At 44.2% G+C, this 18919-nt stretch overlaps 1 protein-coding gene and 1 pseudogene across 1 annotated transcript; both read left to right on the top strand.

Moving 5' to 3' along the window:
* The first annotated feature begins 495 nt into the window (after nt 1-495).
* On the top strand, nt 496-10440 carry LOC140369312 (P2Y purinoceptor 14). The gene is made up of 6 exons (XM_072456612.1): nt 496-500; nt 826-1110; nt 1678-1785; nt 5404-5593; nt 5718-5971; nt 10237-10440. Exons 1-6 carry the CDS (start codon nt 496-498, stop codon nt 10430-10432), a joined length of 1038 nt encoding a protein of 345 aa, XP_072312713.1. The 3' UTR covers nt 10433-10440.
* A 4499-nt stretch (nt 10441-14939) lies between these two features.
* LOC140369322 (P2Y purinoceptor 14-like) overlaps nt 14940-18919 on the top strand; it is a 5166-nt pseudogene continuing 1186 nt past the window's right edge.

Here is an 18919-nt window from a genome sequence, read left to right on the forward strand (position 1 = left end):
TGGAACACTCTGGGTTATGGTCAGTGGTGCAAAGTAACAATGTACAAACGTAAAAGTACTGTAACTTTTTAGATATCTGTACTTATAGGATATATATAGGATACTATATATCTACTTCAATACAAGTATCTGCACTTTTATGCCTCTACATTTTTTAAAACTCAACTGAAATGTGTTAAGTACTTTTCATTTGATTAGAGGAGTTATTTTGAGCATTTCTTTGAGTTATTTTGGGTTTTGAGTTAAAGTATTGGCTTGAAAATAAATACAAAACAATTCTAAACCAAAATTACTTTAATTTAACACATTCTAAAAATCTGGGTGAAATACTTTTACTTTTTGCTCTTAAAGTAGAGTTTTAAACAATGTGATTTATGTTTGTAGACGTGTTGACAAATGTAACTTAAAGTCCATATGAAAGTTCTACTGTTTTTCTAATTATGACTCAGTGTTGAACTTGTGGTAGATTTTTATCACAGTTTCACTTCCGCAAAGATGCCGTTTGTGAGGAAAAATACAACTTTAAAATGACAGGAAGTAGCTGCTGACTTGTCAAACAGAATCCCTCTGTGATGTCATCAGTGTGCGACTGTGACATCAGTGAGACGGTTTAAACCATCGTTAGACTAAATAAAGGGGTTTTATGGTGTTATTGTGTCAGATCAGAACTGTTGTGTCATTTATGTGGAGTTTGGCGCTTGTTTACAGTCTGGTTGCTATGGTTGCTAGGTTGTTTCCAGTCTGGTTGCTATGGTCTCTAGGTTGTTTACAGTCTGGTTGCTATGGTTGCTAGGTTGTTTACTGTCTGGTTGCTATGGTCGCTAGGTTGTTTACAGTCTGGTTGCTAGGTTGCGTGGACACATCTGGGTTCTGTCTCACTGGGGGTCTCCGACAGGTCCTGCCGCCACTCTACCTGGCCCTGTGCGTGGTCGGGCTGCTCCTGAACGCCGTGGCCTCGTGGGTCTTCTGCCGCGTGCCCTCTGACGCCGCCCTGGTGGTGTATCTGAAGAACATGCTGGTGGCCGACTTCCTGATGCTCAGCTGTTTCCCCTTTCGCCTCATGGCTCGGCTCGGCGTGGGCGGCTGGAGGCTGCACGTGCTCATGTGCAGGTGAAGACGCTGGACACTGAGGCGGGGCTGAACTGGAGCTAAAGCGGGGATAAAACGGGGCGAAAGCGGGGCTAAAGCGGGGCTAAAGCGGGGCTAAAGCGGGGCTAAAGCGGGGCTAAAGCGGGGCTGAAGCGGGGCTAAAGCGGGGCTGAACCGGGGCTGAACCGGGGCTAAAGCGGGACTAAACCAGGGCAAAACTGAGGCTAAACTAGGCCTAAACCTAGACTTAACCAGTGCTAAACCAAGAGCAGTGTCCTTTCTCAGTGTCCTCAGTGTCCTTTCTCAGTGTCCTTTCTCAGTGTCCTTTCTCAGTGTCCTTTCTCTGTGTCCCCCGTGCCCTCAGTGTCCTTTCTCAGTGTCCCCTGTGTCCTTTATCAGTGTCCTTTCTCGGTGTTCTCAGTGTCCTTTCTCACTGTCCTCTGTGTCCTTCCTCATTGTCCTCTGTGTCCTCTGTGTCCTTCCTCATTGTCCTCTGTGTCCTCAGTGTCCTCTCTGTGTGATTTCTCAGTGTCCTCAGTGTCCTTTCTCAGTGTCCTCAGTGTCCTCAGTGTCCTCTCTGTGTCACAGGTTGGTGGCGGTGCTGTTTTACTCCTCGATGTACACGGGCGTCATGTTCATGGGCCTCATCAGTCTGGAACGATACGCCAAGATCGTCCGACACTCCCAGCCCAACACGTGAGTACTAATACACTACTACTACTACTGTACTAATACTCTACTACTACTTTACTATTACTCTACTACTACTACTGTACTAATACTCTACTACTACTACTGTACTAATACTCTACTACTACTTTACTATTACTCTACTACTACTACTGTACTAATACTCTACTACTACTACTGTACTAATACTCTACTACTACTGTACTAATACTCTACTACTACTGTACTATTACTCTACTACTATTGTACTAATACTCTACTACTACTACTTTACTAATACTCTACTACTACTGTACTAATACTCTACTACTACTGTACTAATACTCTACTACTACTACTTTACTAATACTCTACTACTACTGTACTAATACTCTACTACTACTGTACTAATACTCTACTACTACTACTTTACTAATACTCTACTACTGCTGTACTAATACTCTACTACTACTGTACTAATACTCTACTACTACTACTAGTACTACTAGTACTACTGTACTAATACTCTACTACTTCTACTACTGTACTAATATTCTACTACTACTGTACTAATACTCTACTACTACTGTACTAATACTCTACTACTACTGTACTAATACTCTACTACTACTACTTTACTAATACTCTACTACTACTGTACTAATACTCTACTACTACTGTACTAATACTCTACTACTACTACTTTACTAATACTCTACTACTACTGTACTAATACTCTACTACTACTGTACTAATACTCTACTACTACTACTTTACTAATACTCTACTACTGCTGTACTAATACTCTACTACTACTGTACTAATACTCTACTACTACTACTAGTACTACTAGTACTACTGTACTAATACTCTACTACTTCTACTACTGTACTAATATTCTACTACTACTGTACTAATACTCTACTACTACTGTACTAATACTCTACTACTACTACTACTACTGCTACCTCTAGTACTACTACTACTACTACTACTACTACTACTACTACTACTACTACTACTACTACTACTACTACTACTACTACTACTACAAACCACAAAGTTTTGAGCTTCCACTGACAGCAGCTCAACACTTCCTGTGGCTTTTTCAGAATCAAAGTCTTTACATTTACACGCTGTGCAAAGTGTCTTATTGTGAAAGGTCAGATAATGACTCTAACGACACGATACACACATGGATGTAAATGTCACGTTCATAATTTTGAAAATGTAATTAACATTTCATTTTTCGTTATCTTATAGAAAGTAATGATGATTAATATTAGAATTATTATTTCCAACATTATCAGGAGTTTGCATCGTTTTGTCACACAGTTATTGGCTATATTACAGTTATTGTCTATATTATAATAAAGAGACGGGTGAAAAGTGCTTATAAACTCATCATGGAGAATATTTAGGATGTTCATGATGCGTTAGAAAAGTGAGCAATAAATTTAATTCAGAATCAAATGAAATGGTAAGTTCAAAAAGTGAAAAAAAACTTACATGATTTGTAACTTTTCCCAATAACAGAAACAAAATAAAAGAAAGACATAATAAAACAATGGGCTCTTTTCCCGACAGGCTTGTTCAGGTTTGTTCCTGTTGCCGTGAAAGTGCAGATCTTCACTTCTCGTTCCGTTCTCTCTCTGAGGCAATTAACCCAGCGAGTTCCAGATGATAATCACTGCAGCAGGTTCAGACTTTTACTTTAGCCTCGTGAATATGTCGCCAGAGGAAACCTGTGTTTATAAAAGAGCTAAAGGCTAACACACATTATCTTAAATATAAAACAGACTAACTTGATAAACATAGCATTAGCATTAGAATTAGCGACAAAAGCACTTTCCCTTATAAACATAAAGGTCTGAACATGTGACTGTGATTATCCATCTGGAACTCGCTCTCCTCTTTGTCTTAAAGATGGAATGGACGATTTTTTTCAGCAATTTTTTTATCATATTTCCTCGTGGCGTGGATAAATCATTTGTCCTGCCACGTATCAATCATAAAACGCACCTACAGCTCACCTGCAGCCGCGTGCGGTTCGTCCGCACGTTTCCGCGTGCCTAAGCGCATGGATCTATCATAATATAGTTCCCTCAGTGTACGGGGCAAAATGAAGACGGAGAAAGACAGTTCGAGCTGACGCAGAAGTGGACAGAAATCTACGGGAGACGAGAGATGCGATGCGCTCCATTGCGCTAATAAACAAACGCACGTGTGTGTTGTATAGATCTGCACGGGGGAGTGCGCATGCGCACTTCCGCCTGAGTTCTCAAATCGCCGAAAAATCGTCCATTGCGCCTTTAAGTAATTATTGATCCATCATTTTTAAGGCAACAGGAACTAGTCTGGCCGATCATGAAAAGGGCCAAACAGCAGTTTTCACTCTGTGTGCTCTCTCATGAGGAAGTGAACATATTATTACACTTCTATTACTACATTATGTGGCAGTATTACTACATGATGTGGCACTTTCAGCAGATGAACTCCTATAAACAAAAACTCCAATAGACAAAACCTCCCATTACCCAACAAGGGATGGAGGGGAAAAACAATAAAGATAAAAATAAATAAATACATAAATACCATTGCATGTGATCACGACAGTAATTGCACGTGTCACACCCTCATGTGTCACACCCTCATGTGTCACATCCTCATGTGTCACACCCTCATGTGACACACCCTCATGTGTCACACCCTCATGTGTCACACCCTCATGTGTCACACCCTCATGTGTCACACCCTCATGTGTCACATCCTCATGTGTCACACCCTCATGTGACACACCCTCATGTGTCACACCCTCATGTGTCACACCCTCATGTGTCACATCCTCATGTGTCACACCCTCATGTGACACACCCTCATGTGACACACCCTCATGTGTCACATCCTCATGTGTCACACCCTCATGTGACACACCCTCATGTGTCACACCCTCATGTGTCACACCCTCATGTGACACACCCTCATGTGACACACCCTCATGTGTCACATCCTCATGTGTCACACCCTCATGTGACACACCCTCATGTGTCATGTGTCACATCCTCATGTGTCACACCCTCATGTGACACACCCTCATGTGTCATGTGTCACATCCTCATGTGTCACACCCTCATGTGACACACCCTCATGTGTCACATCCTCATGTGTCACACCCTCATGTGACACACCCTCATGTGTCATGTGTCACATCCTCATGTGTCACACCCTCATGTGACACACCCTCATGTGTCACACCCTCATGTGTCACACCCTCATGTGTCACACCCTCATGTGTCACATCCTCATGTGTCACACCCTCATGTGACACACCCTCATGTGTCACACCCTCATGTGTCACACCCTCATGTGTCACACCCTCATGTGTCACACCCTCATGTGTCACACCCTCATGTGACACACCCTCATGTGTCACACCCTCATGTGACACACCCTCATGTGTCACATCCTCATGTGTCACATCCTCATGTGTCACACCCTCATGTGACACACCCTCATGTGACACACCCTCATGTGACACACCCTCATGTGTCACACCCTCATGTGTCACACCCTCATGTGTCACACCCTCATGTGACACACCCTCATGTGTCACACCCTCATGTGTCACACCCTCTCTTCTCTCAGGTTGGGGTGTGTCTCGTTGGTGCACCTCCTGCAGAGTCCTGGCTCCGCCTCTGCCGTTGCAGTGGGCGCCTGGGGCTTGATGCTTTTGAGCGCGCTCCCTAACGTCCTGCTAACAAGCCGTGAAGCTAACGAGGCTAACTCCCGCCGCTGTATGGAGCTAAAGACGGCGCTGGGCGTGCGCTGGCACCAGGTCTGACTCCACTTTACAAAGAAATACTATCAAAACACAGACTTATTTATACTACTATACTTATACTTATACTTACATACTCTCAGCGACAGTGTGTTTATGATGAGGTCACTCTCTCTCTCAGGCATCCACGCTCTTCTCGGTGGGCGTGTTCTGGTTGACCCTGGTCGTCATGGCGACGTGCTACAGCTCCATCGCCGTGCACGTGTTCCGCTCGTACCGCCGCGTCCGCTCCAGCTCCGCCGCCTGTCGAAAGTCCAGCCGCAGCATCCTCAGCCTGCTGCTCGTCTTCGCCCTGTGCTTCGTGCCCTATCACCTCTGCAGAGTGCCCTACACTTTGAGCCAGATGCCCTGGTCCGGCTTCAGCCAGCAGGCCAGGTGGGTCCAGAAAACACACCCAAGCCTCCCACAGACCTTTCAAATCCTCTGTCATCAGCAGAATGGAGTCAAAATGAGGTCAACCATGTGCTGTGGTGACGTGTTTGCGTGTTGTGGTGACGTGTTTGCGTGTTGTGGTGACGTGTTTGCGTGTTGTGTTGACGTGTTTGCGTGTTGTGGTGACGTGTTTGCGTGTTGTGGCGACGTGTTTGCGTGTTGTGGTGACATGTTTACGTGTTGTGGTGACGTGTTTGCGTGTTGTGGTGATGTGTTTGCGTGTTGTGGTGACATGTTTGCGTGTTGTGGTGACGTGTTTGCGTGTTGTGGTGATGTGTCGTGTTTGTGCGTTGTGGTAACGTGTGTGCGTGTTGTGGTAACGTGTTTGCGTGTTGTGGTGACGTGTTTGCGTGTTGTGGTGTCGTGTTTGCGTGTTGTGGTGACGTGTTTGCGTGTTGTGGTGACATGTTTACGTGTTGTGGTGACGTGTTTGCGTGTTTGTGGTGATGTGTTTGCGTGTTGTGATGACGTGTTTGCGTGTTGTGGTGGTGTGTCATGTTTCAAATCAAATCAATTTATTTTTGTAAGGCCCAAAATCACAACAACAGTTGCCTCTGAGGGCCACAGGGAGAAATGAATCAACAATGTCTGTGGTGGCGATGGAGTCAGACAATGTCTGTGGTGGCGAGGGACGATGTCCCAGGGTCCTCTGTCCTTAGACTCTCCTTCTCGGCCAGGAAAAACTACAAAAAAAACCTCTTTGGGAAAAAAGCGTAGAAACCTGGAGGAGTTCCAGTGAAGGAGAGATCTGACTCTCACAGACGGACAGACGGACACGAGGAGACTGGAGCTGGACCCACTCTTCAGGCAGAAGAGGGACCGACTGAGGCGAACTGGACCCACTCTTCAGGCAGAAGAGGGACCGTCTGAGGCGAGCTGGACCCACTCTTCAGGCAGATGAGGGACCGTCGGAGGCGAGCTGGACCCACTCTTCAGGCAGATGAGGGACCGTCGGAGGCGAGCTGGACCCACTCTTCAGGCAGATGAGGGACCGTCGGAGGCGAGCTGGACCCACTCTTCAGGCAGATGAGGGACCGTCGGGGGCGAGCTGGACCCACTCCTCAGGCAGATGAGGGACCGTCCACACAGGGCAGGGACCACTTCACCAGGGGAGGGGCATCTGGGTCCACAGGTCCTCAGGAGTGAGAGAAAGAAAAAGAAGGCGGTGAACAGTTTGCAAGTGGAATCAAAAAATAAATATTGTTTGATAGCATAAGTAGTCAGAAGAAGAAGAGGATAGTGCTCAAGCTGTCATACTTCCCCCAGCATAGTTACTCCTAGGGCAGCGTAGCTAAAGCTGTGGGTTTATGTTTCTGTTCCTAACTACTCTGACCATAAGCGATTTCGAAGAGGAACGTTTTAAGCCTGGACTTAAATGAAGAGACTGTGTCAGCATATTTAACATGGGTCGGGAGTTGATTCCATAACACAGGAGCTTGGTAGCTAAACGCTCTACCTCCTACAGTACTTTTAGAGACTCTTGGCACCACCAGAAGGCCGGCATTCTGAGAGCGAAGAGCTCTGTTTGGATGATATGGTTCTATAGCATCTTTGAGGTAGGATGGGGCCATGTCATTTATGGCTTTGTAGGTCAAGAGTAGAATTTTGAATTTGATTCTAGACTCGACGGGGAGCCAGTGAAGAGACTTCAGCACTGGCGTAATGTGCTCTCTTCTTTTTGTTCCTGTTAGTAATCTTGCTGCTGCATTTTGAACCAGTTGAAAGCTTTTTATGGAGCTTTTAGGACACGCTGCAAGCAGGGAGTTACAGTAGTCTAATCTAGTCGTTACAAATGCATGGATAAGTTTTTCAGCATCACTTTTAGGCAGGATTCTTCTGATTTTGGCTATGTTGCGCAAATGGAAATAGGCTGTTTTACAAGCTTGATTTATATGAGCTTTAAATGAGAGCTCCTGGTCAAATAAGACTCCAAGGTTTCTTACAGTAGAACTGGAGGCTACACTGACATTGTCCAGTGTGACTATCTGCTCAGATAGAGAGTCTCGTAGATGCTTAGGGCCAAGCACAATGACCTCGGTTTTTTCAGGGTTAAGAAGCAGGTAGTTTAGTGTCATCCAGGTTTTTATCTCCTTCACACAAGCACTAAGTCTGTCTACTTGATCGCTCTGATCAGGTTTCATTGATAAATGCAGCTGAGTGTCATCTGCATAGCAGTGGAAGTTAATGTCATGCTTTCTGATAATGTTGCCTAATGGTAGCATATAAAGAGTAAACAGAATTGGACCGAGTACCGAACCCTGTGGCACACCGTAAATTACTTTAGAGCTTGGTGAGGAGCTCTGGTTTACATTAACAAATTGGAACCTATCAGATAGATAGGATTTAAACCAGCTGAGGGCTGTTCCTCCAACACCTACATCACATTCTAACCTCTGCAGTAGAATGTTGTGGTTGATGGTGTCAAACGCTGCGCTGAGGTCCAACAGAACCAGGATTGAGACCAGTCCATCGTCAGCGGCTAATAACAAATCATTTATGACTTTAACTAGTGCAGTTTCAGTGCTGTGGTGGGCTCTGAACCCTGACTGGAAAACTTCAAATAAGTTATTGTCCTGCAGGTGGCGACAAAGCTGTTTTACTACAACTTTTTCAAGGATTTTAGAGACGAAGGGAAGATTTGAAATAGGTCTGTAGTTTACCAATAGGTCGGGATCTAGATTAGGCTTTTTCAGAAGAGGTTTAATGACTGCATGTTTGAAGGACTGTGGAACATAGCCACTTTCGAGTGAAGTATTTATTATATTAAGAATAGGGTCTATAATTAGGGGAAGAATGTCTTTGAGGAGTCTGCTTGGAATGGGGTCTAGGACACAAGTTGAGCTTTTAGAGGACATAATGGCTGAAGTTATCTCTGCTTGATCAACAGCTGTGAACCTTTCTAAGTTTACAGGTGGATTTATATGGGACGTTAGATTTACAGCTTGGGCTAGTTCAGGGCTAATAGCGGGGGTAATTTCATCTAATTTATCTCTGATTGTTTTTATTTTATTGTTAAAAAATAGGAGGAAATGTTGCGTGTTGTGGTGACGTGTTTGCGTGTTGTGGTGACGTGTTTGCGTGTTGTGATGACGTGTTTGCGTGTTGTGGTGGTGTGTCATGTTTGCGTGTTGTGGTGGTGTGTCATGTTTGCGTGTTGTGGTAGCGTGTTTGCGTGTTGTGGTGATGTGTTTGCGTGTTGTGGTGGTGTGTCATGTTTGCGTATTGTGGAAACGTGTTTGCGTGTTGTGGTGATGTGTTTGTGTGTTGGGGTGATGTGTTTGCGTGTTGTGGTGATGTGTTTGCGTGTTGTGGTGGTGTGTCATGTTTGCGTATTGTGGAAACGTGTTTGCGTGTTGTGGTGATGTGTTTGTGTGTTGGGGTGATGTGTTTGTGTGTTGTGGTGATGTGTTTGGGTGTTGTGGTGATGTGTTTGCGTGTTGTGGTGGTGTGTCATGTTTGCGTATTGTGGAAACGTGTTTGCGTGTTGTGGTGATGTGTTTGTGTGTTGGGGTGATGTGTTTGCGTGTTGTGGTGATGTGTTTGCGTGTTGTGGTGATGTGTTTGCGTGTTGTGGTGATGTGTTTGCGTGTTGTGGTGATGTGTTTGCGTGTTGTGGTGATGTGTTTGCGTGTTGTGGTGATGTGTTTGCGTGTTGTGGTGGTGTGTCATGTTTGCGTATTGTGGAAACGTGTTTGCGTGTTGTGGTGATGTGTTTGTGTGTTGGGGTGATGTGTTTGCGTGTTGTGGTGATGTGTTTGCGTGTTGTGGTGATGTGTTTGCGTGTTGTGGTGATGTGTTTGCGTGTTGTGGTGATGTGTTTGCGTGTTGTGGTGATGTGTTTGCGTGTTGTGGTGGTGTGTCATGTTTGCGTATTGTGGAAACGTGTTTGCGTGTTGTGGTGATGTGTTTGTGTGTTGGGGTGATGTGTTTGCGTGTTGTGGTGATGTGTTTGCATGTTGTGGTGATGTGTTTGCGTGTTGTGGTGATGTGTTTGCGTGTTGTGGTGGTGTGTCATGTTTGCGTATTGTGGAAACGTGTTTGCGTGTTGTGGTGATGTGTTTGTGTGTTGGGGTGATGGTGATGTGTTTGCGTGTTGTGGTGATGTGTTTGCGTGTTGTGGTGATGTGTTTGCGTGTTGTGGTGATGTGTTTGCGTGTTGCGGTGACGTGTTTGCGTGTTGTGGTGACGTGTTGCATGTTCCTCCTCAGGTTCGTGCTGTTCCAGTTGAAGGAGGCGACGTTGGTTCTCGCTGCAGCGAACGTGTGTCTGGATCCTCTGGTTTACTTCCTCATGTGTCGTTCCTTCAGAGACGCTCTGCTCCAGACGCTTCTCTCCATCTGCTCCTCGTCCTCCCGCGAGCGACGCAGATCTGTGAGCACAGCCCCAAGTCTGGACCAGGACTGACCCGAGTCTGGACCCAAGTCTGGACCAGGACTGACCCGAGTCTGGACCAGGACTGACCCGAGTCTGGACCAAATCTGGACCAAGTCTGGACCAGGATTGACCCGAGTCTGGACCAGGACTGACCCGAGTCTGGACCCGAGTCTGGACCAGGACTGACCCGAGTCTTGACCAGGACTGACCCGAGTCTGGACCAAATCTGGACCAAGTCTGGACCAGGATTGACCCGAGTCTGGACCAGGACTGACCCGAGTCTGGACCCGAGTCTGGACCAAGTCTGGACTAAGTCTGGACCAAGTCTGGACCAGGACTGACCCGAGGATGGACCAGGACTGACCCGAGTCTGGACCAAGTCTGGACCAGGACTGACCCGAATCTGGACCAGGACTGACCCGAGTCTGGACCAGGAATTACCGGAGTCTGGACCAAGTCTGGACCAAGTCTGGACTAGTGGCATTGGTGGTAACCGTGGCAACGCCTTCTTCTTCTGTTGTTCGGTGATTTTAATGTCATTTTTAAAGTTGTAGATTTTATTTTTGTTTATTCCACGGCACAAAATAAATACTTTTTCATGTTTCATATGTTTTTGTTTTGCTGTTTTGTGTTCACCTTATTCCAGAAGTCCCGTGTCCTTCGACGAATGTCCCAGCATCCCGTGTCCTTAGACAAATGTCCCAGCATCCCGTGTCCTTAGACAAATGTCCCAAAGTCCCGTGTCCTTAGACAAATGTCCCAGCATCCCTTGTCCTTAGACAAATGTCCCAGCGTCCCGTGTCCTTAGACAAATGTCCCAGCATCCCTTGTCCTTAGACAAATGTCCCAAAGTCCCGTGTCCTTAGACAAATGTCCCAGCGTCCCGTGTCCTTAGACAAATGTCCCAAAGTCCTGTGTCCTTAGACAAATGTCCCAGCATCCTGTGTCCTTAGACAAATGTCACAGCGTCCCGTGTCATTAGACAAATGTCCCAGCATCCCATGTCCTTAGACAAATGTCCCAGCATACCTTGTCCTTAGACAAATGTCTCAGCGTCCCGTGTCATTAGACAAATGTCCCAGCATCCCTTGTCCTTAGACAAATGTCCCAAAGTCCCGTGTCCTTAGACAAATGTCCCAGCGTCCCGTGTCCTTAGACAAATGTCCCAGCATACCTTGTCCTTAGACAAATGTCCCAGCGTCCCGTGTCCTTAGACAAATGTCCCAAAGTCCTGTGTCCTTAGACAAATGTCCCAGCGTCCCGTGTCCTTAGACAAATGTCACAGCGTCCCGTGTCATTAGACAAATGTCCCAGCATCCCGTGTCCTTAGACAAATGTCCCAGCATACCTTGTCCTTAGACAAATGTCCCAGCGTCCCGTGTCCTAAGACAAATGTCCCAAAGTCCTGTGTCCTTAGACAAATGTCCCCGCGTCCCTTGTCCTTAGACAAATGTCACAGCGTCCCGTGTCCTTAGACAAATGTCCCAGCATCCCGTGTCCTTTGACGAATGTCCCAGAATCCCGTCTCCTTAGACAAATGTCCCAAAGTCCTGTGTCCTTAGACAAATGTCCCAATGAAGTGTAAACACTGTTGTAACAAAGTTAAAAGCTCATTCAAGTTAATTTTGCAGAATATGTCTCCTTTAAATAATTACATCTGATTTAAGTAAAAGTAAAAGTTGTTTGAATGAGAATCTTAAAGCATTAAAGAAACTTGAAGAACATAGTTTGGCCTCAGATAAAGCAGTTCCTGTGGTTGGTTCACAGAAATCCTCCTTTACTTCCTGTTTCAGAACTGGAGCTATGACAGCTGAAACGGCCAATCACAGAAGCTCATCTTATCCCCGCCCCCCATTCTTATAATATACTGACAAAACCTTCAAGAGACAACGAGGATGCTTTAGTCCTGGTTTAGACCTGGTTTAGAACTGGTTTAGTCCTGGTTTAGACCTGGTTTATTTCTGGTTTATTCCTGATTTAGTCCTGGTTTAGTCTTAGTTAAGTCCTGGTTTAGTCTGAGTTAAGTACTGCTCTGTTTACTACTACTACTACTACTACTACTACTACTACTACTACTACTTCTACTTCTACTACTACTACTTCTACTGCTACTACAACTACTACTACTACTACTTCTACTACTACTACTATTACTACTATTACTACTACTACTACTACTACTACTATTACTACAACTATTACTACTACTACTACTATTACTACTACTACTTCTACTACTACTACTATTACTACTACTACTGTTACTACTACTACTACTACTACTACATTTTCAAACACTTGTACTTCTCAGTGTAATTTGGCTCGTTGCTCGTACATTGTGTTGTTTCTTTATGTCGACAGAATGAAACACTTCATTCACGGTTTGTCTCATTTTTGTGAAAATATTTGTTATTCGTTACAAATCAGATGTTTCGTCCGGACAGTCTCTTACGTACTCTTACTTCAGTAGTACTTTCACCAAATACATGTCTTTGACCACAACTCTGTTACTTGGATAGTGTTGAATTCATGTCAGTTTGTTGTGCTGTGGTTGATTAAATACTATCTGTACTTTAGTTAAGTTAGCGTTTTACTTTTACTTCACTCCATTTGACATTTTGAATCTGAGCTTTAAAGTTTATGTTTTAGTGTGTTCACCAGGGGGGGCTCCAGGGGGGGGGGGGCTGCCATTCAACTGCCCCCCTTTGGCCAGTCCCTGTCTCATTGGCTGATAAATCCCAAGGTGCATTTTAAAGCATTTTTCCCTTTGGTCAAAACCGTAATTATAATTAAATATTAATTTAATTAATTATAATTTCTAATTAAAGCCGCGGTAGCGGCGATGATGGCTCTCGCCACCCACGCGACTGTGTTTTGATGGCGATTGCCCCGACACTGCATTCTCTTAGACTTTATTCTTTAGACTTTATTCTTTAGACTTTATTTTTTAGACTTTATTCTTTAAACCCCCTCCTCCCTGTACCTCCCTGTACCTCCGTCAACTAGCAACAGAGACCTGCTACCAATGCTGATGCTAACGCTAATGCTAAGACCACGGCACGAGAGGAAATGTTCATTGCGCCTCTGCTGGACAATTGTGAAAATACACAATATCTGTAATACACTTTTTTCATGGTGTCTCGAGGAGAATATAAACAAATGTCAAAGAATGTCAAACAAATCAGACAATGTTGAGTTTTCACGCAATGGGTAGGGGGCGCTATAGAGTAAATTTATTACATGGTATTAATTATTTCCAATCAGATCATAAAAACACATTAGTGAGTGAAATATGAGCTCCATGGATCATTTCCAATAGGCGTGACTTGGCCTTGAAAAAACAGGAAATTAAGCCTTTTTTGAGGGTGTGTTACGCAGACCATAAGTAATGTCAATTTAAAAAAATATATTTATTAAATTTCAATGTCTTTAGAAGTTCATTTTTTTTTTTTTTTTATGGACACAACAGATGCAATGTTTTAAGTGTTATAGCAGAATATGCTAATGTTCAACACCTGTCCAGACACTTTAGAGTTGCCAATTTAGAGTTGCCATTTTTACCTGACACATGCATGTGTTTGGACGGTGGGAGGAGCCAAAGAACCCGGAGAGAATCCACGGTAACACGAGGAGAACATGTAGACTCCACCCAGAGAGATCATGTGACGTTGGTCTGGCCCGGGAATCGAACCCATGATCTCCTTCTTGGGAGGCAAGAGCACTATATATTATATATGACTATATTATATATAACATATGACTATATTATATATATATTACATATGACTATATTACATATATTATATATGACTATATATAAAAATTATATATGACTCTTATTATATATGACTATATTATATATATTATATATTACTGCCAGTATTTTCAATACATCTTGACTAATGACCAAAATGACCCTAAAACTGCATCAAATGACTAGAAATGTGGTTAAATAAATGTAACTCTTTTTTTTTTACCAGTCTCCTGGAGACTCTGGTATTCAATTGTACTTCAATACTTTCACTTTAGTAGATTTTGTATGTGATATGTTTTCTTTTGTGATACTTCACAAAGGTTTTCACTCTATTTAAAAACAAAGAGCGAGAATAAAATGAAAAGTGTCTTAAAAACATTGATTCTGTTTGAACCTTTATAAATGTCTCTTTTTAAATGTGTAAATATTTTATGATTGTTTAATGATGACTTATGATTGTGTGCCATATTTTACACTTCAGTGTTGAAGGAGGTTTGTATCTCAATGTTTTAAATAAAGGTTAACACAAACTTTTACTTGAATATTCTTTTTGTTGCTCTTGTATATGCATTTTTACTTTAACATTTGCTTGTTACTTGTAGAAATGATCAGGGAAAAGAGAGAAAAAAGAGAGAGAGAAGAAAAGTTGGTACAAATAAAAAAAAAAGTTTAAGAGAAAATTGGTTGAATATTTGAGGAAATTTTAAACAAAAAAGTCTGCAAAATTTGAGAAGCAAATGTGTCTCTTTGGTCTCTTTCAGTCCTGAGTCGGTGGAGGGCGGGGCACGATGACATCAGACGGGAACAGCTCGGACCTGAACCAGTCTCTGGAGTCCTGCCCTGAGGCCCAGACCTCAGCCAGTCTGGTCTTCATGGTCCTCTACAGTCTGCTCTTTGTGGTGAGGTCAAGGCTATAGTTAGTCTCTGTTTGTCCCTGGCTGTGGCTCCAGCGTACCAAACGGTCATGGAGGAGGTGATGGAGGAGGTGATGGAGGAGGTGATGGAGGAGGTGATGGAGGAGGTGATGGATGGACTCAATGATGGCCTTGTAGAACTGCACCATCATCTCCGCTGTCAGATTGGACCAGGCGCTCAAATTACTTCATGACTTCATCACTACAGACGTCAGTGCCACAGGTCTGTAGTCTATTAAGTCCAGTGATCCTGTCTTGGGGACAGGGACGCTGATGGACGACTTGAAGCTGGGACATGTCATGACTTTAGGAGGTGTTAAAAATGGCAGTGAAGACAGGGGCCAGCTCGCCTGCAAAGTGTCTTAAGGTGGCGGAGTGACACCGTCTGGCCCAGCAGTTTTTGGGGGTTAGATTTCCGAAATACAGTAGTCTGAACGTCCTGTTTTTGTGTGTTTTTAGGTCGGCTCGTGTCTGAACATCTTCGCCCTCCGTGTTCACTTCTGCTCCGCCTCTCGATCTCGCTCCAGCCTCTCCGTTTACCTGAAGAACCTCGCCGCCGCAGACCTTCTGCTGAGCCTTTGTCTGCCAATAAAGCTTGCACACTATGCCACAGGCCCCGCCCTTGCCGCCTCAGGCCCCGCTCCCTCTGCCACTAGCCCCGCCCTCTTCTTGCACTTGTTTTACTGCAGCGTCGGCGCCACCTTCTTTTACCTGAACATGTAGCCAGCATCCTGTTTATGGGCTACATCGCCGCCAACAGGTCAGAGAAAGAACAACACTTTTTGTTCTTTCTGTGCGTTTTCAGACATTTTATGCACAATAATCTTACATAATAAAGTGAGTAAAAGTGAAAGAGTAAATATGAGTAAATGTGAGTGAATATGAGTGAATATGATTGAATATGATTGAATATGATTCAATGTGAAAAATCTGATCTAATGCACCACAGTTGCAGGGTTCAGAATAAGCGGTATCGCATCGCAAAATGCAACGCAATTTCTATCTAATGCGATGCATTCGTCAGAAAAAAGTGTTTTTGTCTCGCAGCTTTTGCGATACAAAAATGTGTGTTCAATTGTGTAACCAAAGCGCCTAAAAGTACTGATCACTCGTCAATCGATCGTCAATAACAACATGACACATGTAGGACGCTGTGTTGACATGACGAGTCCCGCTGCTGCCTCAGACCACGAGTCTGAAAGTGGGAGGAGCCACGTGCGGTAAAGTTTGACTTCCGAGGTCAATAGCTCCTAAACGCTAAAGTCTTTGCAGATCATTCACATGCCAAAATACTCATATTTACACTGCCAAGTGACACAACCTCGTTTTTAACAATCAGATGCGTATTTTGGGCTCAGCGAATTACACTGCTCCGAATGTGCAGCCGGAGCAGAAACAAGTGCTTAGGGACCGTCATCAAATGTGCAGCCGGAGCCGAGACGAGAGTACTTAGGGACCGTCATCAAATAGCAAAACGAAAAATTGAATGGAACGTCAAATAGAGTGGTACAATTTGAATAACACATAAAATACACCATGATGGAAACCACAGCAACCTTTATTTTTCCATCAGAAGCTTAACACATATTTTTTGTGAGTGTAATGACAATTAATATGTAAATGAGACTCCTGCAAATAGTCATCTGATTGATGATGATATGGAAGAAAGTTGTAAATAAGGCCTTATGACTTTGTGTTTGGTTAATTTGTTCAACAACTAATTTTATTTGCAAGTTTTCTGTTTTATTTAAAGAATTATTTTTAAAAAAAGTGTTTAAAAGTTCATTTAAGAGATTTTTTTTTAAATAGAATGTTTACAAATACATTTTAAATAAATAATCGTGTTTTATCAATGGAAAATATTGATCGTTAGTCACTTTTGTGTTTTGCTATGCAATTAGGAAATTGCTATACAAATTTTGAAAAATTAACGGATTGTTTAGCAGCGCCGCTATACAAGTGAAAATCCTTAATCTGAGCCCTGAGTTGTCATAACTTGAAGATCGTGTGACTGTGACATGACACATCAGATTAAACATTTGTGTGATGTGAGATGGAGGAAGTGGGTTTATTTCAAATAGGTCATGGGTCTGGGGGAGATGTAACCACAAGATAATAACCTGAAGACTTCCTTTTCTCAGCGACACAAACAGTCATGTATTTATTTATGTATCTGGCTGCGAAATTTTGAACTTCCTTTGGGCTTTGCAACACGTTACATGTGATACACAACACATTCAAACGTTCAACGCTATTACTTTTGTCAGATAAGACACTATTTTACCGAAGGGACTGTTTTAGTCCTGTTTAATCCCTTTTTAAGTCCTGTTCAAGCCCTGTTTTAGTCCCGTTTTAGCCCTGTTTTAGCTCTGTTTTAGCCCCGTTTAAGCCCTGTTTCAGCCCTGTTTCAGCCCCGTTTTAGCCCTGTTTCAGCCCTGTTTTAGCCTGTTGTAACCCTGTTTTAGCCCTTTTAAAGTCTTGTTTTAGCCCTGTTTCAGCCCCGTTTCAGCCCCATTTTAGTCCTGTTTCAGCCCTGTTTTAGCCTGTTGTAACCCTGTTTTAGCCCTTTTTAAGTCTTGTTTTAGCAGTGTTTTAGCAGTGTTTCAGCCCTGTTTTAGCCCTTTTTAAATCTTCTTTTAGCCCTGTTTTAGCCCTGTTTTAGCCCCGTTTTAGCCCTTTTTAAGTCTTGTTTTAGCCCTGTTTTAGCCCCGTTTTAGGCCCGTTTTAGCCCTATTTTAGCCCTTTTTAAGTCTTGTTTCAGCCCCGTTTTAGCCCTGTTTTAGCCCCGTTTAACCGCTTCTTGGCTTTCTTGGCGCAGATACCTGAAGATCCTGCACCCTCGCACTCCTCACTGCCTTCAGATCGCCAGAGGATCGCGGCTGGTCTCAAGTCTGACTTGGCTCGTGCTCGGCGTCTGTGGTGGAGTTTACGTGGGCGTGTCCCTCCTGAGCTCCCGTAGCCGCGCCCTTTCGTGCTCTCTCAACTGCGACAGCACACACAGCCCAAAGGTAGCGCCATTTTACCGTTTTTTTGGACAGAGAAACACTTTAGGACTGAACAAAGTGAACCAGTGTAAACGTGGCTTGTTTGTCCCAGTTGCATGTCTGACTGCGGCCTGTGTCCTGCAGAAGGCGCTGTTCCATGTTATTATTCACTCCTGCCTCCTCGTCCTCTTCCTCTGCGTCCTCCTGGCACTGCTCTTCTTCTACACCTCCATCTCGTGCAGACTCACAGAGACTCGCCGCCGCCGGCCCCAGTCCAACAGCTCCAGGAACCTGCACCGCGCCCAGAGGAACACGCTCCTGCTGGTGAGTCACGGAACTGCACCTCACCACACGCGCTCCTGCTGGTGAGTCACGGAACTGCACCTCACCACACGCGCTCCTGCTGGTGAGTCACGGAACTGCACCTCACCACGCGCTTCTGCTGGTGAGTCACGGAACTGCACCTCACCACACGCGCTCCTGCTGGTGAGTCACGGAACTGCACCTCATCACACACGCTCCTGGAGAAGTAGATGCCCAGGGCATTCATATGCTAATCAGTTACACAGGGAGGAGAGTGAGAGTGAGCCAGGGACAATAGGAGGCTGATGGCCCGTTAAAGGACTGATAGTAAACAAAGAGGTTTAGTTTCTGGTGCCCGTTGGGCGGGACCCACTCAGAGTAGGATAAATATCTGAATTCCCGGTCTTCACAGATTGAGAATGACTCTTGGATCAGAGTCGAAATATTTTGTTTTTGCAAAAAAATACAGAGTCTATATGACTACAATTGAATCTTCTTCTACACGCTCCTGTTGGTAAGACACGGAACTGCACCTCACCCCACTCCTCTTCCCCTGCACCAC

The sequence above is a fragment of the Eucyclogobius newberryi genome, unplaced genomic scaffold, assembly GCF_026437365.1.
Source record: "Eucyclogobius newberryi isolate DKJ021-1_F unplaced genomic scaffold, fEucNew1.0.hap1 SCAF_10, whole genome shotgun sequence".
NCBI classification, from domain to species: domain Eukaryota; kingdom Metazoa; phylum Chordata; class Actinopteri; order Gobiiformes; family Gobiidae; genus Eucyclogobius; species Eucyclogobius newberryi.

What these genes read in the sequence shown, in the direction of transcription:
- LOC140369312 (XM_072456612.1), top strand. An exon ending in TGGGCGTGCGCTGGCACCAG is followed by an intron (nt 5,594 to 5,717) that starts GTCTGACTCCAC and finishes TCTCTCTCTCAG; the next exon opens with GCATCCACGCTCTTCTCGGT. An exon ending in GGCTTCAGCCAGCAGGCCAG is followed by an intron (nt 5,972 to 10,236) that starts GTGGGTCCAGAA and finishes GTTCCTCCTCAG; the next exon opens with GTTCGTGCTGTTCCAGTTGA.